We start from the raw sequence: 21,213 nt of genomic DNA on the forward strand, positions 1-21,213 counted from the left end.
CGATCGAGACAATCCTGAAATAGTACGAGGCACAACAATGATAGGTCATTAACCCCTGCTTGACATTCTTTCTGTGGCACATCCGCAGACATGCAAACCTTACCTTAGCAGTTTTTACACCTTTTTTAAATAGAGCTCCCAAATAATGGAAAATTGCATTCCTCCCCCAACTTTCTTCGCACACTTTTCATTTTCACCCCCCCTCGCCCGCTTCCCAAACGCAGCAGAAGGTCCATACTCAATGCAGTTTCTGTTTCCATTACGCAAAGAAGAGGACATTGCTTTTGCCTGCACATTCAAAGTTAGGCCCCGTGATTGCAGTTTCTGTCTTCGCGAAATTGGCGCGCATGGACGCTGACTTGACCGTTCTCTTCCCTCATTTTTTAAAAGGCCAAAAGGGTTGACTTTGACATAGACGGGTTGTTGCCCCTTGAGCAATTGGAGCTCGATGATTGCCGCATGGCTAGTTCAAACCCGGGGCTTTAATGAACGTCCTGCTTGCATCTTCGGCTTCGCGCATGGAGAGATCCAGTGTCTAGCCAAAGGCTTCAACATGACTACCAATTTGCTTCACGCCAAAGAGCGCGCTGGCTTTTCCACGCAAATTTAATCGAGAACAGATCCTGCTGCACCAAGCAGAGGTCCAGTCTCAGGTCGGGCTTGGCTCGAGCGAAATGAGTTCCATGCAAAAAGTCTGTAAAATTTCCAACATCTTCACTGGATATAACACTGCGGGTTTCTCGGCATCGACGTCCACCATGAATTTAGAGGCATGCGTGCCAAAAAGTCATTATCGAGCTATTATGTCACACAGAAGCTACGAGATGGAGTTTCAAAAGCCAATACCACAATCTGCCCTTCTTTAATTTAGTATAGATCTCACAGCATGACAACCAACAACCAAGCTTGACCACCTCATTAGATAACAATGGTGGCAGAGCAATTTCGACTTTCTAGTTTCGCAAAACTGGCACAGACATAAACTGGCTCAATACATCGCCTTCTTTGATTTTCACATCACTATATACCACATGCGGTATGATCTATGGGTTTCCGACTGAACGGTGAGCTTCGAATTTCCTACATAGCACGTTTATTATGCAAGTTTGTCACTGCCTATATCAGAACAAGACTAAACCTCCTGTACAGGACCTCCCGCATATTTCCGAAGCGGGAAGCAGTTGAAGGGCAAAACCCCCCATATCGGTTCCTAATATTAAGGGGGAAGAAGATTTGCACCACGGAGACCAGATTCATTCTTGCTGAACTTCCCGTGCAGGGTTATCTGGATGGGATACAGATGCAAAAGAGGGAAGCCATAGCTCGATGCGAGTTCCACCAGAACCAAGGGCAGCCTCTGGGGTCCGCGGTGATATCACGCGGACCACACAACCGTAGCTCTCGAGTATCTCACGAGCAACAGTGAGCCCCGCTACAAAGTTCCACGTCATGTTGTCTTCAACCATATCTTTGGAGAAAAGATCTGATCCAAATGGTGTCAGTGAGTGCATCTGTGTCTGTAGGCAAACACAAAAAGGAAGAGAAAAAGTATTAGAAGGCCTAAATTTAAGGTATAAACCCACGAAAAGTATTAATTGAGTGAGCAGCGACGATTTATTCATTATTAATGGTATAAAATGTGGTACAGACCCAGAAAAAGAAAATGAGTGATCCCTTGATTTCACTCGAGTAATTATCAGATGTCTTTACTCTCATCTCTACAGATTGCATGCCAGATCCTACAGTGCAAAATTGTCCAGACTAGCATCTCACTATCTACTTCCATCCAGGGTCTCTTTTAAAATATATTTTAATATTCCTAATACCACCAGAACTTTTACGTAACAATAGATTTGATGCTTCTGTCATGCCTCAGTTCAGTCAGTGAAGTAAATACGACCTGATCTCACAGTATAAACTATTAACTCCTGCATATCACTCCCTAAACCTATATCATAGGAACATCTCTTTCTTTACCAAGAATGTATGCTTAAGGAAGGCTTTCCATGTATCACTAACATATGTCCACTTTGCCTATCTCCCAGCCATCTTTCTTTGATCAACAATAACAATTAGGTAGTCAATTCTTCAGTTTCAGATACTACAAACAAAAACAAATTAACATCAAACCCAAAATCTTAAGCTATGACATAAAAGCAGATGCCATCAGTATAAGGCCTAGACAAACCCCATAGACGAGAAATGAGATACTTTAGTATCTTCTCTCATGTGCAAATCGGATGGAGAGAGAAAAGAACTACACTCCAATGAAACATTAAATGGGGGTATAAAGAGTTAAGGGTCTGTTTGTTTGAAGGAAAACTGTTTTCGAGAAACTGTTTTCCGACTTTCCAGTGTTCGGATGACGGAAAGCTAATCAATCTACGGAAAACGTTTTCCATGGACTGAAAACAAGCTTAGATTGGGGGAAAATGACTTTCCCTTCTAGTAGGAAGGAAATCACTTTCCCTAAACAATCAAACAGATGAAAACTATCTTCCTTGAAAATGATTTTCGAGGAAAAACTCATCTATCATAAGGTTTTCAGTGAAACAAATGCACCCTAAAACTTGCCTTTCATGCTATGTTAAACTGTCAAACTAACAAATTTAAGCTATTAGGTCAAAAGGGATTATATGAAAACAAACCTAAACAAACTAGTAAACAAGCGAGATGAAATACTTAATATAAAACACAGCTAGTGATATTTGTAGTAATCAAGCTCTAACCACATACCTCTATACAAGTCCAAACCAGAAATTCAATTAGCTATTCACGAATTGAGATAAGAAATGGTGAAAACTCTTCACACATACCATGTAATGCATATCGGGCCCATCATCATCAATTACCACGAGAGTACCACCTGCTGGTGCTCCTGTTAACACTATTTCAACTTTTCCCCCGACATGCGTACGCAACAATGCACCCTCGATTAAGTTGCTCAGAGCCTGGCGGAAAGCAGGTTCTTCTATGGCAACTTGCAAGGGTTGTGAAAGTTCACTTAGTTCTACCACACGTTGCTGTTTATGGGCAAGAGGTCTTATGGCACCAACAAGGTCCGAAAGCACATCAGAAACATTGCACGGTCTTCCTGACAAGAAGAAAGGGCATTAGGGGATAATCAGGTGGACTAACGTAAAATGATAAAAATGGGATAATTCCATGAGAAAGCATTGTAGAAAGATTTATCCATTTTGATTATTTCCATCAAAACTTTAAGTTTCTGCAAAAGCAATGAAATCATGAGCTCTCTTCCTAGAACACCTCAACATTTAACAACTTTTAGATGTCATGATGAAAGTGGTCAAGTTTCCTTTAAATAGTTCAATGTCGGTAAAAAGCAATGTGTATCTTTTCCATCTTGTACACGAGTCCAATTTCAGTTCTCTGCCAAGCTCTTACGAAAATCAGTACCCAGACTTGTAACTTCTAAGGTCCAGTGGTATCAAGTTTTCAGGTTGACATACTATATATGCTCTCTGAGTGTCCTAAAATAGAGAAGGTGGTGATCAGTGTACATTCAGAAGTATTAATGCACATAAATCAAATTACGGAAAGCACAAGCTAATGTAAGAAATCGTAACTGTAATTAGCGTTGCTTAAAAAGGTATATTTTGTATCATGGTCCACATATAGAGATTCATTGTCTTAAGAATAGTAAAATCGTCATCCATGAACACATTTGTCAGCTCAAATCATTGCCTATGATAGGTAAAAGTGATAAATTAAGTTACTTCCCGATAATTAGTTATATATGTTCAAAAGTAGGTCTAAAGCTAGCTCTTACGGCATTCCTAGCAGGAGCGATTCAAGTGATGAACAAAAGCTACAGTATTCACAAATAAAAAGCAAGAGAAAAATGCTCTCAGAATAATGAAAGCATCTGATCGAAGTTGAGGAATATAACTACCTAATTCCATGTTGTTGAAGAGGTGCAAGAGCAAGAGGTGGCATAGGCAACTCTAGATCTTTCACAGCAGAATTCTGAGAGAACCGATCACCTTTTGAAAATTCGCTTTGCATTTTATCTGCCAATTGAGATCTTCCAGAGCCAGGATGGGCATAGGTTGAGTTATCCATTTTCTTTAATGTTTCTTCATTGTACCGCATTATGTTAGCCTGAGATATATCAGATGATCAAGAGTCAGATCTATTGCCAGCTATATGAATAGTTAGGCTGACTGTCTCTTCGCAGTACCAACAGAACCTGAAGAGCTAAGTTTTGTCTATTCTTAAAATTGTAACAACAACTGTGAACTGCAGATATTGTAGAGGTCAGCAACTTAAACAACAAGGTCACATCTGTTACTGCGTACAAAAAAGATTGACAAAGAGGTAAATGATTGCCAAAACGGAAAGCACTGGTGACTAAGGGGTGCTGCAGGTTGGCGAAAATTGATCAACAGATACGCATGTAGAAGTAGATAGTCTACAATAGAAGAAGCATATCATGCTTCACCAAGAAGTGTTCTAACATGGTTGGAGAACAGAAAAAAAACCTTAAACATAGACAAAGGTTCTCAAATGCCATATTAATCAACTCCATCCACCCTTTACAACATTTTTTCCTCCATGAGAAACTTGTATGCGCCACAGAGATGTCAATGAGCAAGCATGTGTGAGCAACTCTACGTGATCACTGTGACCAACTACTAAACAGCTGCGGTATATATCAAGAGATGAAAAGCTAAAATGACAATTCTGTGTCCGGAAAACGACAACTGTGAAAAGAAATGATGCATGCACCTTTGTAAAGTATACTGCATCCTGAAGTTGTTGAAGAGTATCTCGCATTCGATCACCTTGCACCAAGATGTCTTCAACAATGTCATGGGAAATCTGCAACCATATGTCTTTTAGATGTGGAATTTCAGGCCAGAAAAGGGGGAAAAGAAAGAAGTGAAATTCACAAACCTCACTTCGTTCCATGTGTAGAGACAACATTTTTGTCAAAGTTCGAATGCTCGATAGAGGACCGCGAATCTGTAAAAACTTTCATAGATTACACTTCTTACAATCACTTCAAGTAACACATGCTGATGCCAAATGATCCTTCTTACCTGCTCCACTAAGTTGCTCATCCGGACGTTATTTTGCCAGGAAGATTGCTGGAGCAACATTGCTTTCTGTTTGGGGACAAACGCAAGCAGAAGCAATCTCAGTTGAACAGCACACAATAAGGAGTAGTCCAATGTAAATATGCAGGAAGTAAAGTTAAAGTCCTACAGTGAGGCAAGCTGATCACACGTTGTGCATACAAGCAAACCAATAAGCTGTTCAGGTCTATGAAGGGCGAATGGCAGATAATAATATCTACCAAACCAAAAAGGCATCAATAGTAAAGCTCCTAATAAATACTGGACTCCAAACAGGTTGAGCTTTTAGCATATTCTCCATGGAGGATATATCTTAATCAAACACCCTAATTAAGAGTGCGACATAGCATGACTAACATGTCAATCACAAGATTTCACTGGAAAATGAAGCATGACAACCTAAAAATATGTCTGCCCAGCGGAAAAAGTGCAATTATAATCTAGGTAGCAGAAATTGCTGTAAATCTCCTCTAGAGACTCATGGAGCAAGTAAAAGATCAAATTGACTCCCTCACAGACCACGCATGCCTATGTAGCTACGATGGATTATGCAATACGGAAGTAGATACTGTTTTACCAAAGTAGTGACTGAAGTGTATCATAAAAAAATGGCGCAAAAAATAAAAAAAAGAATATCATCAAAAATTTGTCAAAAGGATTGGTGTCACTCATGATCAACCGTCCTTGCCACAGCAGACTAGACAAGTAATCCACAGCCCTGGAGTTCAGATTCGGCATGCACTTTCTTTATGCAGTATGCATAGAAACGAGACACATAGTATCCACATGTATCCAATTACACAAGAAAGCAGCATCCCGGCTTAGCAGAACACTTGTACCTGATCCATAACGTAGGCCATTGCAATAGAACGGGAGATGTTGACCGCGATCGATCTCTGCTCAGGACTCAACCGGCGCATTCCGAGTTTTATATCGTTTACACTCGGAACATCCCTCATTTTCAAGTCACGTCCTGAAGGCGGCAATGCATACGCATCCTCTGGAGATGGCGAATGCAAAGTGTCCTGCTCTTCCGCCGTCGGAAACTCAGCAACCAAGAATCCAACCACAAAGGGGTGCTTCACCATCGGAAATACGACGGCCCTAGACTCCGGTATCTCTTCAACCTACAACGTAATCCACGAACTAACTTCCAACTCCTAAGAAAAAAATGAAGCAAATGGCCATAAAAGACCGAGCAACAAAGGTGATCAGATCATTTACTTGTTGGTTAGAAAGTGCGGCTTCCGCGGCGCGCAATCCAGTCGGAACGTTGAAAGTGCCAACCAAAATAACAATGTCAGACGCATTCAGCTTGCATACCGGATGAGAAGTGACACGACGCAGCTCCAGGCGGTCCATCACATAACTACCAGCCGGCCTCACATAAACCTGTTCCAATTCGAATACAACACTTCTCACGAACATTGAAAAACTCATCGATTCAACGATCTCGACTGTCTAACCAAAACGAAGGCACGGATGAGGTTGAAAGCTTCGAGGAACTGACCGAGAGAAGAGCATCGGGATGGACGATCCGGCGGAAGAGGTCGAGCTGCTCGAAGCAGAGCCGCTGGAAATCGGGGCTCGGGAGCACCAGGCCGCCTCTCTGGTCCCGCTCGACCCTCTGCGCGAACTCCACCGGCGAGTTCGAGGCCCTGCGGATGGCGGACGCGACGGCGGAGGCGGAGGGCAGGAGCGGCCGCTCCGCATCGTCCGGCGGTGGCGCGCCGCCGTGAACCACGTGGCGGAGGGGACCGCCGCCGGGGGCGGGGGCCGAGAGGGAGCCGGAGCCGGAGCCGGACCCGGCGAGGGAGAGGGGCTTGGGGGAGGGGGAGCTGCATTTGCAGGCGGCGTGGGGCTTGTGAGGCGAGGAGGAGAGGAAGCAGAAGAGGAGAAGGTTGCCGGTGGCGGTGGCGGCGGTGGCGGTGGCGGCGGCGGTGGTGGAGAGGAGGCTCTGGGGAGAGGGCGAGGAGGAGATGAGCATCGTAGTGGCGGTTTAGTTTACAGTGTAGAGAGAGAGAGAGAGTGAGATAGATGGAGGAGGAAGGGGACGATCGATGACGACGGTTGTGCGGGGTGCAATCTGAGCCAAACGACTCGAGGCAAAAAGCTCGGCAACGTGGCCTTAGGAAATTCATGAGTGAAAAACAAAATAATTTGCAGGTGTTTATTAGAATTAAGCTTAATATTATTAGAAAGTTTGGTCAAAACTTCAAAATATTATCTAATTTAAAATATATATATACACACATGTAAGTCTGAGTGGTAATATTTGGATTCATTTTTGAAAGCTTCAAGTGTCTTAGGTCTAGAAAAGGTCATGATGCATCAATCATAAGACATTGGTCAAGTAAGAAGCAAAAAAATAGAAGTCTATATAAAACACAACCTAAAATTCTTGGACGATGCATTATTACAAATATTAGACCTATCAAAATGGGTCATAAATTTTTTTGTTAACACATGTTGATGGGTCGGATTGTTATATATGTTAGTTATATTTAGGAGATTTGTCATAAATAGGTTTAAGATGGTAAAAGCCAAAGTAATATATGTGTTAAATGGGTTTACAGCTTACTTAGACCCAACCCACCTCTATGGCCCTCTCTTCGCTCTCATGTGCCCTCACTCGATCTCACGTTAGCTAATTTGGTGCTCTCGCCTCAATTTTGGTATGGATTTCCTAGATTGAGTTTATATATGTAAGTACTGTAACGATATGAGTCGGGTCGAGTATGTGTTTGATATGGATCACTAGATTTGTATTTCAAGAAAATTGGTCAAAATGGATTAAATGGGTCAATTTTGGTTGGACCATTTTTGACTTGACTCAAACGAGATCTGACCCACTCATTTGACGGGTTTAACAAATACCTCCATTTGACAGTCAAGCATGGTAGTTTAGTTGTTAAATTGTCACACTGTCTTCCATGAGCTCACCGGTCGAATGGTGTCGTGAGTGAATGAACCTCCACAAACAACCTCATGTAGATATTCTTCCTGGCTTTGTTTAGGGCCCGTTTGGCAAGTTGCCAAATAGTGAAAATTTCTATTCTTTTGTTTTCAAAATCAGTTTGGGAACAGAAATCCGTTTGTTGAATTTTTTGTTCTCGGTCACAAATTTGCAAAAAATTGTTCCCAGAATTAGTTTTGGAACATAATCAAAAAGCAAAAAAAAGTAGCTTCTTGATTATGGGAACAATTTTTCCATTTCTGATTTTTCTTGATTTTCTTCTTCCTTCTTGGTTTGTTCTTCTTCTTCTTCCTGGCCTACCGCCGGCCGTCAGCCACTGGCCACCGGCCATAGGCCAGGGCTGGCGAGGGCGGCTCGCAATCGTGACGGCAAGCCAAGGCGAGACCGACCTCGCCGTCGCAACCCAGGCGAGGGAGATGGGTCGCAATGGCGAGGTCAGTGGTGAGGGCCGTGACGCCCTCGCCGGCCCTGGCCTGTGGCAAGTCGCCGGCGCCGGCGACCGGCCCTGGCCTGTGGCCAGTCGCCAGCGCCAGCGACCGGCCATGGCCAAGGAAGGAAAGAAAAAAAAGGAAAAAAATATTAAAAAATTCAAAATATTATTAATTAAAAGAAATTTTGTGTAGTTACCAAATAAATTTCTATTCTTTTTCTATTTTAAGAATATAAATTTTGGACAATTACCAAACTCCTTCAAATGCTTAGAAATTGTTCCCAGGTACATAATAAAAAAGAATCATTTCTAAGTAGAATCGATTTTCGGACATAGAATCGTTGTCATGCGCATCCTTAGTCGACCAACGAACGATGGGCTCACGATGACTTGAAAACCACTGGGAACGAAGGTCGCACGAACCCTGACGAGGCAGAAGAGTCTTCTCCCGGCACATTTGCAATTTCCACTCTCCTTTTCTAGCGTTTTCATTTTTTTTTCTCATTTTCAAAGTTGCTCTTTTGTGAGAATTTTACATAAAGCAAAAAACTACTTGCTTTCAATGAAAATTCTCCGAAATTCTAAAGGCAAAACATTCCCAAACTACCCTTAGCATCTCTATTGCCTTGGACAATTTTCTACACTTTAAGTACCTATCTCTAAAATTACCTCGACCACATACAAATTCCTCTTTCCAGTTTTTCATGCAAATAAACCTCAGCAAGGTACAAAATTCAAAGCTCACTAAGCACTCGACTCTTTTTTTTTTTTTTGTACACCGATAAAGTAATTATTCGCGCACATAAAGCTCATGTCAAGAATAGTACAAGGAAAAAACTAATCTTTTAAGAGACGAATATGTAATGTGTACAACCACTTCAATTCTTCTTAAAGATTCGATTTTCAAATATATCTATATGTAATTAATATTTCTATGTTATGTTGCCAAGTCACTATCTTATAGATAGGTATTTTCGGGTAAGAGAAAAAACTTTATTGTGCGAACCAGAGAAAACCACGAGAGAACCGCTTAATACAGGCTCAAGGTGGCCCCCATGCATAGAGAGCCAGCCCATCCACTCATTCTGTAGATATTAGGTAATGATTAGAGACTATCATTGGTCGGGTTGAAGTAGTGCTTGGGTCTGAAAGTCGGGCCTAATGTTTTCCCCAAACCTGCCCATCATATATAACATATATAGAAATTTTCGAGCAGAGCCGAACCGAGCTTTCTCATGTAAGAGCATTGCCCGATCTCATTTATCTATCTCTCGAACTTGGTTGAGGCTTGGTCAATCACCTCTAGCGATGACTCCTGTTAGGACTTGACAACTTTAGTCACTTCACTTTCTCCCTCATCACCTCCCTTATCCTCACGGAAACTGTCTTATTATCAAAGGGTCTTCCCGAGGGATTCCTAGGAGGGCTTCCTTTCTCTTTGGTGAGTAGATCCACGACCGCCAGAGGAGCTCGACATGGTCTGAGACTGGCCGAGGCCTTCACGCATAACTAAATGTCATTCAAAGTAGATTTGCACCCGAAACTTTTCATGTTTCGGTTGTTTTTTCAACATCCATAGGCAACAACTATTCGACCAAAAAATAAAAAGTAAGAAATTCAAACGTTTAAGAACTTTAAATTTTTTCTGCAAAATGTTCCCTTTTCTTTTTTATGTTTATAGTTTTAAATAAAAACTATTCCAAACTGATCAAAAGAGACTCCGTGGCCCAATGGATAAGGCGCTGGTCTACGGAACCAGAGATTCTGGGTTCGATCCCCAGCGGAGTCGCTACTTCTTTTGATTTTCTCTTTTGTTCTTTTTAACTATCAGCTCTTCTTTTCTTTTTGTTCTTACAAATGCAGCTCCCAAATGATGCACAATCTAATGTAATATCCCATCAGACACATATCAAAAGGCAAGCGAACGCGGTCCGTTTCATTCGACTATTTCGACCCGAGAAACCATGTACGTCGAGGACACCGAGAGAGCTCGGGATTTCGAGCCTCCTCTGAGACAGACATGGAGTTCGATTCGCTCTTTGAAGGGATGCGAGCGAACCGCTTGTTCTAACTTATACGTAATACACATGACTAGAGGGCCTTTCGACATGCTTCCGTTATGGCGGCGGGGGGATCGGAGAAAGAGCCGTCCAGGATTTTGTTCGCTATCCAAAGGTTCGCGGCGTGAGAGTAGTGAATCCCGTCCCAGCTTATGTGTTGGGAAGGATCGCTGCAAGAATCCCCGGAAACTTCAACTCCATCTACTGCTATTTTCATCCCGCACGGTACAAAGTAATCTCCGTCACGGCCACAACAATAACTAAGGGGATCGGTGAAACCTGTGCACCAAATTGAGCCATGTCAGTAAAGGAATGCAAACATGTGCAAGACTGCAAGAAAGCACTTGCTGCCACCCAATCACTTGTGACGATGATATGGACTCACCATGCTGCTTCGCTTCGCTTATCAGCACGAATTTCGCAGAATACATGTCGACATAAGTGAGAACTGCATCGGTGAGTTTGGCTCTCAGATCAGAGACTCTCTCCTTGAGCAGCCTGTTAAATTCTTGAGCTATTTCATTGTGCGACTTCACGCAGCCGAGTTCGTCCACCTTATCGGGCTGCATGGCGGAAATGTGCCTGGCTGTCAAGGGCATGCAGCCGATGGGACCTGTGTTGTGTATCCAGAAAGCTCTTGCCCCTTCTTGGTATAGCTTCTACAGCAACAAAGAAGGACGGTGAGGTCTAGATAAATAGCGCATACTTCTCTCTATTTGCATTAGGTAAGAAGCTAAATAGTATGATCACGAGACAGTACAATAGTTTAACATCTTGTAATTTGAAGTAAGAGGTTACGGTCTCATGATCACACCATACCATTTTATTTCATCAACAGATAATGCAAAAGGATTAACCCAGGCTTTTAGTGTTTGGACTGGAAGCATGGCCAACTACATTAGCTACTAGTACTACTATTGAAAAACGAGCAGACGCATATTAGAGCACACAAGAATTGCTATGTAAACCGAGGGAGCAACACTCGAAGTGATCGATTTCATAGGTTGAACAGTATTTCCAATTCATGTGTGATAAACATAAGGACTTGCAACTGCCTCCAAAGGACCCATCATGTGTTAACATCGATACGATGAAGAAACTTTTTTAGGCCACAGAAAAGCTAATTAGATGAAGAATGGGAATCTCAATCCATCACATTGAATCCAATCCCGGAAGTTTGTGGAGTCGATGACACCAATCTCAACATGGGATGTGTTAAATTCTTATGTAGTTAGTGGTGGAACTTGTAATCCTTTCTGTAATAGAAGTAGTATGACAGCAACACCTTTTGTTTTTTCAGCTAAGTAACAGAAACCCTCGGTTTAGGAAGACGCTATATGGAGGCTACAAACCTCAACAACTGAAGCAAACCGATGTGTGATGTTGGGAATAGAGGCCTGCACTTGTTCTTCTGTCATAAATTTAAAGCCGGAGTGCAGATCGTTTTGACCGATGTCAAGAGTGTATAGAGCCTTGGAGAAGTCACCCGGTAGTGGAAGATGGCTTTTGACACCGTTACTGAATAGCTCATTAGTCCGTGCCTTGAACTGCTGGAATTGCATAAGCTGTACATCGAGAGAAATAGGGCTAAATCTTGCGTCAAATCCTCTGCCGTCAATTGGCTGGATAGTAGAGCCTCCAGTGGCAAAATTCACTCCATGGCGATAATCAGAACCTACAGAGTCCAAATACGCGGATACAAATGGCAAACCAAGTTTCTCAGCTGCACAAAAGACGACAGCAAAGTTAGCATTACGCTTAAGGAGAATCCCATCTAATGACATCTGAGAGAGAGAACAATGCATCTGCATAAAACACATCAAACCATTTAAACTACATCTAACAAAAGGCAACTCATAACATTGATCTCAAGTGACAACTCTCAAATAAACCGAAAGAGCGACCTGCTCAACAAAAGTTCCTCACATTCACTACGGGAAACTTGGTAGTAATATGTCCATCACCACCAGCATTTAATTAAGAGACTGGAAGTCGAAAACACGCAAGCGCTTAAAATGTTATCATAATCTGGACTTTTTTGCACTACTTACTAATGGGGTCTCGCTAGAAACTAGATCGTTGAGCAGGAAATCAAAGCACAAAAGGGAAAAGCAATCCTCCTAAAATCAGGAAAAATCATCCGATATTCCTACAGAGAGATTATATTCGGAGTCATTGTACACACTCGAGTAAAACATACCTATGAAATCAATAACGACTTGGCCATCTGAGAACCGGCCCGATGATTTACCGAAGAAACTGTTCCCATAAGGCGAAGGGAGCCGGTAAAACGCGGCCGATCGACCGCCGGTGTCGGAATTCGAATCGCCAAAGTTGTAAATTGCCGGGAAGCGGCAAACCCCAGAGTCCCCGAATGTCCACCTATTCTCTGTTTTTCCAGGCATCAAGACTGAAAATGCAATAGCCACAACGACTCCGATCACCACTGTCACAATGCCCCTCGTGAGCCCAAAGTTTTGCTTCCCCATATTCAATTGGGCTTCTCTTGTACCAACCATCTAAACCTAAACAGTGAAATATACCAGAGAATTACGTCAAAGCTAGATACAACTGGCTAGAGTGATGATACCAGGGGAGGTTCTTGCATAAAAGAAAGAAGTAGGAAATAAACAAGCACTAGCAGAGCAGTCTCCAGTGAACAAACGTATGCAAATGAACTTCCGATGCTGTACAGTATACGTCGCTGCGAACACTTGAGATGGGAGAACCGTCAATCCCAATTCTTGCTGTAGCTCTTGAGTTCGGCAGAAGACCCAACAAAGCACCTTCCCAGCTTGAGAATGGGCGAAGGTTTTTGTAGTTTCCCAGAGAGAGAGAAAGAGAGAGTAGCAGAAATGGTCAGCAGAGCTGTGCAAGCTTTTGCGCAGTGGTCAGCAAAGGTTCGCGCCCGAATTCCACATCCACGCACAGAAGTCAAACATGGATGAAACACGTTGTTTGATATATTAAACGAGAGAGTTTCGGCCAAAACAAAATATCAAGTGATAAAAGTATTCAGCCGCCGTGTATCAGCAGCACAGTCGCATCTGTCTTTCACGAGAACTTGACCCCTTACGGTGACCCATTTTGTAAATCTCGAAAATATAGAGTCCAGATGATGTTGAATGCAATCGTAACGATACTGAATGATTATAACTCAAATCTAACGCGTGTGAATATCTCCAAAGGTTGCCCCATAGTGGTGAATTCAGCTAATTTTCACTTGTAATAATGTTGTGACAAAATACATTGTAAGAGCTTTTCAACTTCGATAATTTTCTCGATTGCTAAGGAAAGGATGACCGCTAACTAGTAGGCCGCTCTTGTAGCCTCGGACAACCCAACATTTAGGGAAACAGGGACAGGGCACATATTCCATGATTTGAACTCCAAACAATGCAATAGTTGCCAATAATGGAAAATTATGAATCCTTGAAGAATCAGAACGTAAGCAACGAAGGTGTTCGTTTTCTTGTTATGATCGAAGGATAAGGAAGTATTATTGGTGTGGGTTCAAGTCGCTGTCTTGCCACTTCAGCCTCGTCTTTTACTCTTGTGTCCTTGTGTCTTGGTCTCGACACTAGTATGTTGTCGTCTTCTTGATCGATCATTGAAGCCTATGTAACGCTAGATGTTGCAGTTGAAGATTAGACTGTTCTGTATTCTAGCTGTTATCTTCTGGGGGGCAAGAGAAATATTTGTTCTTTTCATAAATGACAGTGAAAGTAAGTAGACGAATTGCATTTTGGAAGGCAAGAGTAACTGCTTAATGGGGATTAGGTTCTCTAGCTTGCGTGCCTATTTTAATTGGGCATTTTTTAATATGATAATTGATATTCTTCAAGTCCTACTTTACCTTTTTTGGCTCCTTTTCTCAGAAATATAAAAAGGAAGAAGGAAAAAAAGAATAGAGAAACAAAACAAAACCAAACAAAGGAAAAAAAAAAAAAGGGAACCGGTGGTCCTGAACTTTTCCATGTTGTTTGATTGGGTTCCCGAACTCTTTTTGTGAGCAAATTTTAAAAATATAAAGAGGTGTGTTCATCGGCGATGTAGATTAGTTCCCGCTATCGAAGCATTGGTGAAGTTTGCATGACCTCAATGGGGCGACTGGCTGGGGTCGCATGACCCCCAGTGGCGCGACATCGGGGATGCTTAACTCTGGCGATACAAGCGATTATTTTTAGAACAGTGTTTTCCAAAACATTCATTTTTTGCGAGACAAACAGAGTCTTCACGTTTGGTTTTTACTTTTAATGCTCTTCCAGGCTACATCTTCAAGTTCAGACGCCCTTCCAAGATCAGCCAAAACATTTTTATATCAAAATGGCGGTGTCTGTGTCCCTCTAATTTGGCATCGCCCGCCATTGACAAGAATCACCGGCCTTCGTTTTCATCACTGAAAAGGATGTTGTCCCTTCCTTTTAACACTCAAATCAGTTAGCTTGTCTTCATCGCGCATCGTCATCCAGGATTAGCTTAGTAAGTAGCGCGGAGCTAAAGTCCGCCGTACGGCGAAACCCGGATCCTCCAAATGTGTCGGAGACATCAGCCGGCTCCCTCGCACCGTCCTTGAGGTAGTTTCTGATTCGACGTCAAATATATTGGGATCGTATGGCAAACCCGACAAATAAAAGTTTGTCGCCCTGCCTATGACATCAACTTTGGCTTCCATATCATCATTCGAGACTGAACCCTTTCACGAATTAAAGTCACAATCTTTGTTGCGTCGGCTTCGTAAGAATAGAATCTGATCGAGATACTTAGAAGCGTCCCGAATTTCTGTGAGTCCCAACATTTGACAAACACCGGTACGAGTCAATACCAGCAATGTCGGCAACGTTCAGGTTATAACACAACTCGATGGGACTCGGGTAGCATGGACGGAGGCGACGGGTGGAGCTGTTTTTGCGGGTCATGGCTGCCTTTTCTTTGCCTGGATATTGTAATGTAGATTTGTTGGGTTTCAACATTGACATTGCCTTGAGAAAGCATTAAAGAAGATGAATCATGGAGTGAGGAAGGAAAAGAACCAAATGGTATTGGATAGACAAAAAAGAAAAAAGAAAAACAAATGTTGTTGATCTACATGTGAGAAGGTGTTTTTGAAATGAAATAATAGATTATTTACATGCTTGCTGAGCGGTGTGCCGACCGATGTCCACTGTCATAGAATCTACCACAGCTTTTGAAATTGCAGAAGAGAACTAAGCACGGCAATATCAGGCAGCTCGTTGTGGCTTCTCCACCGTGAACTCGAGGAATGTTCTGATCCGCTTCGATTTAGCTGGACTTTGGGATGTAAAAACTGGAACATTACTAAAGTGAATCGCGACTTCGGGGCTGTTCACTGCTTGGACACAATGATCATGAGCGAACAGACTTGCGACATGATTCCGAGAGAGGAACCTGAACATCCGAGAGGGAGCCGTCAATAACTCTGTTCGCCACCCACTGATTTGCAGCATGAGAATAGTGCACTCCATCCCAGCTTATCACCTTCAGAGGGTCGCTGCAAGAAGCACCGACTACTTCAGTTCCATTCACAATCGCCTTCTTTCCGCATTGTACAGTGTAATCCCCGTAGTGCCCGCAACAATATTCCAGTGGACCACCAAAACCTAGAAGAATCCAATTGAAACTTAAATTGATGTCAAATTCTGCACTCTGTCCATATCTTACATGTCACGTGTTATCTGCAATTTAGGTAGCTGCAGGATGCTTACTGTGTTTCTGAGCTTCAGAGATCAAAGTGTATTTAGCTGTATAAATGTCAATGTAGTTTAGCATTGCACCCAGGAGTTGAAGTCTTAGCTTGGACACAAGCATTTTGAGCTGCATATTAAATTCTTGTGCAATTCTGTTGTGGGATGCCACACATCCATTTTTGTCCGTGTTGTTCGATTCTGGAGGATAATAGATGATGTCATAGGGCAAACATCCAATAGGTCCGGTATTATGTATCCAAAATACCCTTGCTCCTTGCTGATATAATCTCTGAAATCATGTAATCAGTGTTAGGTACCTAACAAGGCATAATTAGGCATTTAAGTAAAGCTCTGAGGCCGACCAAAAAAAAATTATTTAAGGGAAAATGGCAAAATTCTCTGTTAGAGCATGGTATTTGTTACTGACAGATTTTAGTTACAACTTCTGAAAGTTCATTGTGAAAGTCTCACAAGCATTAACAACAATACAAAGGCCAGAAAAGTCATAGTTTAGAGTGGTTGCTACTTCTTTGAGTATTCCATGACATGAGAATTTCTAAGAGTATAGCTGCATTTCATAAAGCTAGCCAATCACATCAAAAACAACCAATCGAGTATCCAAAGTAAAGGCAATATGTCTCTCATGTAAGATACATTGAGCAACTAAAAAAAAGCCCATTGTGATCAGGAACATTCCCCCAATTTCAAACATCTTATGCCCACATCCAGCTTCTTCACCCATCCTTTTTGTTCAAAATACTGATTAAAAGCCTCTTCAATAAGTCCTTGTTAACGTCAACGAACATTAAGCAAAACACACGAGTCTATTCTGCTACGGTGCAGCTTTGAACTTACAAACTCCTTTTTCTTTCATGCAAGAGATAATGTTAGAATACAAAAAAGATGAAATGTTCAGATAATGCCCGGTCAAGCCGCTACTTTCCTTGGTAAAGGGTCTAGACGGTACTCACAAACTAGAGAGTTGATAAGCAGTTAATCAGAGAAACTTTTACTTACCTCTACTGCTACAGCAAACTTATTCAAGATGTTGGGAATGGACGCCAATGCCTGTTTCTCAGTCATGGAACTCAATGTGGCATGAAGATCATTCTGACCAATATCCATTGTGTATAATGCCTTGGAGAAGTCCTCAGGTCTCGGCAGACTACTCTTCGCATAATAACTCTTACCTGAGAAACATAACGCACAAATTTTCACACTTCCATGCTCGTGAGTTAAAACAGATTCTGAAAATGCAAAGACCTAAACTTGTCCAAAGTCGGAGAATCAAATGAATAGTCAAGTACCGGCATGAAGCTCGAGAGTACGTGCCTTGAATTGCTCGAATTGCGAAAGCTGTACGTCGAGCGAGATGGGACTGAAGCCTCCCTCGAAGATTCGGGTATCCAGTGGCTGAACCGTGGACCCTCCCGTGGCGAAATTTGCCCCGTGGCGGAAGTTTGTCCCCATGGAATCCAAGTATGCACTCAAATATGGTAATCCCAACTTCTCAGCTGCCAGATTTGCAAACACACCACACAATGAGAGGCTAAGAGAGAAACTAACTTATCAAGGAGATCAAGCTGAACCTCATAACTCTGTCCACAAGATTTCAAACTACATCTTTAACCTCGGGTCTTCAAAAATGGCATTGAAAACCGTAACGATCCAGCTCGATTCATATGGATCAAACCCCAAAATGAGTATGACCCAACAATCCCTCAAGCACTCCATGTGAGAGATGGAGTGTGGTTACACATACCCAATGGAAATTGCAGAGAAATTCAGCAGGACAGTCTAAAACCTCTTTCTTGGCTTTTCTTGAACAAATTTTTTTAATCAAAACTCTAGCAACTACGATCAGCAGTAAGAACGAGCGAGGCGAGCTAAGCAAATTATCAAGCAATCGGCAGGCAAAGAACATTGGGCCCGAAAAGGGACAGCCCAACCCATCCATTCACCTATGAAATCAAGGATCACTTTGCCGTCGCAGTATCGCCCGGAAGGCTTGCCGAAGAAGGTGTCGCCGTTCGGGGGCTGGAGACGGCGGAAGGCGGCTGATTTGCCGCCGGTGTCGGAGTTGGAGTCGCCGAAGTTGAAGATCGCCGGGAAATCGCAGGCCTCGGACTGGAGGGAGCCCGCCGAGCGTTTCGCGGAGGAGAGAGCCGAGAACGCGACCGCCGAGAAGACCAGGATCGCCGCGACTCCGGCGGCGTTTCTCGGGGAGGAGCGGTGCCTCAAGCTCCTGAGGACGCCGCCGGGTCGTGACCAGTCCATGGCGATTCTTTGCATAGGCCGGGTCGATGCACCCGACAACAGACGAAGCACTCGTGTGGGATCCCCTCAATTGAGACCCATGCAACGGAATCAACCGCCGCAATAAATAAGCGTGTTACAAAAGTTAGTGGTTGAGTGATCGATTGAGACAATGTGTCGATCAACTGAGTGCGGTACAAAACTTATAGCATTCGCTAATGCATTGTGCCCTAAACACTCGAAAATTTTGGATCGATTATCCACCTCTAGAGAACTTTGGACATTCAGTATGCTACAAATATGCTGTTCAGTAAAATGAAATTGGAATTTTCTAGAGGTGATCAGTTCTCGAGCGATCTAGTGCGGTTCTCAAGTGGGTAAATGGAACTAAGGGCTCCCCCACCGTGGCCACCAGCGAAGCACCTCTCATGCCGAGCCACTCCTTCCGGCGTCGCTTGTGGTTTTCCAACTCATTGCTCGTCTAGGTTTGGCCTCATTTGTGACTCGCGAGGCGGCTTGTCCACATATTTGGCAAGGTTGGATAATGGAGGAGTGGCTCAATTTGGACGAGTCGCTTGTCCAGCTCTAGAGTTGTGCCTCTAGATCTGGCCTGCGAACTTCTAGATGGCGGGTCGTCCATGGCTGCGAGCGATGACGTAAAGGGCTTGGAATTTTTTAGAGAACTTTGGATATTCGGTATGCTACAAATATGCTGTTCAGTAAAATGAAATTGGAATTTTCTAGGGGTGATCGGTTCCCGAGCGATCTAGTTCGGTTCTCAAGTGGGTAAATGGAACTAATGGCTCCCCCACTATGGCCACTAGCAAAGCACCTCTCATGCTTCTAAGCCGAGCCACTCCTTCTTGCGTGGCTCGTGGTTTTCCTACTCATTGCTCGTCTCGATTTGCCTTCATTTGTGACTTGCGAGGCGACTTGTCCACATATCTGGCAAGGTTGGACAATGGAGGAGTGGCTCAATTTGGACGAGTCGCTTGTCCAGCTCTGGAGTTGTGCCTCTAGATTTGGCCTGCGAACTTCTAGATGGCGGGTCGTCCATCGCTGCGAGCGCTGACGTAAAGGGCTTGGTTTGGAAGTGCGAACCTGGATGATTGCACCAGCGACTCTGCCGGTCCAAAAGTGGAGTTTGCGAACTTCTAGATCTGGAGTTGGCGATGACGGCTCCTCCATGTCCGCAAGCGACGATGGAGAGGACGGAAAGGGTGGCGATTCCTTTTTCTCACCCCTAGAATTTTCTACTATGATTTATCAATAGGGCCAAATGGGGTTAGTTTTGGTCTACTACACCAGCAAATGTACATAATCCAGAAGGGCCTTAATTTCATAGCAAGTAAGTAAGATCACATTCACATTATTATGTCAGGTTATGAGAAGAGTAAAATCGGACATTTCTTTCTTTTTGTTTTTCCTTTGAGGAGATAAAATGAATCAAGCAACTCGATTTGCCAAAATGGTAAAACTTTTTTTTTACCATGTTCTATGGCCTTAGGATCGCGCTTCCGGATAGCCAAAACCATAAAGGCTGCGATTGGTCGTCCGGATTTCTAACTATGATAGGATTGAATAGTATATGATATAAAATCCAAGTATTTTGCCATATCCTATTAACTGTTTGGTGAATCACAGTAATAAAGTCTGATATTTTCATATTTTATCACGTCCATTATTTGTTATTTACGACATATCAATAAAAATGAATCTGCAAATGCATAAACGAATATTGTAAAAATCTCTCATAATTCCCTGCCATATTTAGGAGAGTATAAAAATATGATCGTACACTTTTGCGATTACGAAAAGTATAGTATTTGGACTCCCTCATTACTTTTGTGAAACTTTGACATAAACCACGAAATTACAGAGGAGTTTCAACTTTTTTTTTTTGCTAGAAGGAGTTTTGACTTTGTTGCTGCTTTTGTGGACTTTTGACATGATCAGAGAGCTACGAATGAGAATAAGCTTAGACTCTCTCGCCATTTTCATGGAACTTTGATGTGAACTAAAAAATTACGGAGGAGTCGTGAAGCTTCAACGTGAGCCAGAGATACATAGGAGTAGGAGACGGGAGAGGGTAGATTTTTTAGAAATTTCATTGTCCCTCTTTTTTCGAGAATTAGAAAGATTCTTTTCAAATTTGAATTTGTTTATTAAATCTGGACCTTATTTTAATTTACTCATTTTTTTAAAATTTTTCCATCTCTTTTTTAATTTTTTTATTCCCTTCCATCAGTCCTTTATAAAATTTTATCAACTTATAAACTATACTATTATACCTAAAATATGTAATAATATAGATATTAAATATATATTATAGAGTAGAAAGAAATTCAATTATATAAATAATATAGGAATATATAAAAATGAAAATTATTTTTTTGTTTTTCTAAATTATCTTTTTAATATTATAACTGAAATATTATTTTATATTTAAATATTAATTTATTTTTATTATTTAAAAAGTTTGTTTCAAGAAAAATAGCTTTTATACCATAAATATGAGAAATTCTATCCACCTTTATCCCACCTCTCCCTGGAATAATTTTATCTAGGGTATATTCGGTTTTATCCCATCTTGAGTAGGAACCAAACACATGATAGAATAAATATTATCCTATTCTGAATTTTATCCTGACTACCAAACGCAGCCTTAGAGGAATAACCTAAA

General features: G+C 42.2%; 2 protein-coding genes, 1 non-coding gene and 1 pseudogene across 5 annotated transcripts; 1 reads left to right on the forward strand and 3 right to left on the reverse strand.

Moving 5' to 3' along the window:
- Positions 1-830: 830 nt before the first annotated feature.
- Positions 831-7,122, reverse strand: LOC115669013 (chloroplast sensor kinase, chloroplastic). Its single transcript, XM_056320396.1, has 9 exons — positions 6,610-7,122; positions 6,324-6,491; positions 5,939-6,226; positions 5,064-5,129; positions 4,918-4,986; positions 4,750-4,842; positions 3,914-4,122; positions 2,817-3,090; positions 831-1,517 (listed from the first exon to the last, which is right to left on the reverse strand). Exons 1-9 carry the CDS (start codon positions 7,084-7,086, stop codon positions 1,254-1,256), a joined length of 1,908 nt encoding a protein of 635 aa, XP_056176371.1. The 5' UTR covers positions 7,087-7,122; the 3' UTR covers positions 831-1,253.
- A 3,100-nt stretch (positions 7,123-10,222) lies between these two features.
- Positions 10,223-10,295, forward strand: TRNAR-ACG (transfer RNA arginine (anticodon ACG)). The gene has a single exon. It is a non-coding gene; the product is annotated as a tRNA-Arg (tRNA).
- Positions 10,296-10,413: 118 nt separating this feature from the next.
- Positions 10,414-13,662, reverse strand: LOC115689932 (GDSL esterase/lipase At5g14450-like). Of its 3 annotated transcripts, none has more exons than XM_030616124.2 (5): positions 13,267-13,662; positions 12,767-13,091; positions 11,919-12,289; positions 10,952-11,225; positions 10,414-10,845 (listed from the first exon to the last, which is right to left on the reverse strand). In XM_030616124.2, exons 2-5 carry the CDS (start codon positions 13,083-13,085, stop codon positions 10,598-10,600), a joined length of 1,212 nt encoding a protein of 403 aa, XP_030471984.2. In that variant the 5' UTR covers positions 13,086-13,091; positions 13,267-13,662; the 3' UTR covers positions 10,414-10,597. The 3 variants fall into 3 exon arrangements, with proteins under 3 accessions (XP_030471984.2, XP_030471986.2, XP_030471985.2); XM_030616126.2 differs by having other exon boundaries at positions 13,260-13,662; XM_030616125.2 differs by having other exon boundaries at positions 13,232-13,659.
- Positions 13,663-15,582: 1,920 nt separating this feature from the next.
- Positions 15,583-18,681, reverse strand: LOC115689926 (GDSL esterase/lipase At5g14450-like; annotated as a pseudogene).
- Between the last annotated feature and the right edge of the window lie 2,532 nt (positions 18,682-21,213).

The sequence above is a fragment of the Syzygium oleosum genome, unplaced genomic scaffold, assembly GCF_021117445.2.
Source record: "Syzygium oleosum isolate NSW1041296 unplaced genomic scaffold, Sole_v2.1 Sole_v2.01, whole genome shotgun sequence".
Taxonomy (NCBI): domain Eukaryota; kingdom Viridiplantae; phylum Streptophyta; class Magnoliopsida; order Myrtales; family Myrtaceae; genus Syzygium; species Syzygium oleosum.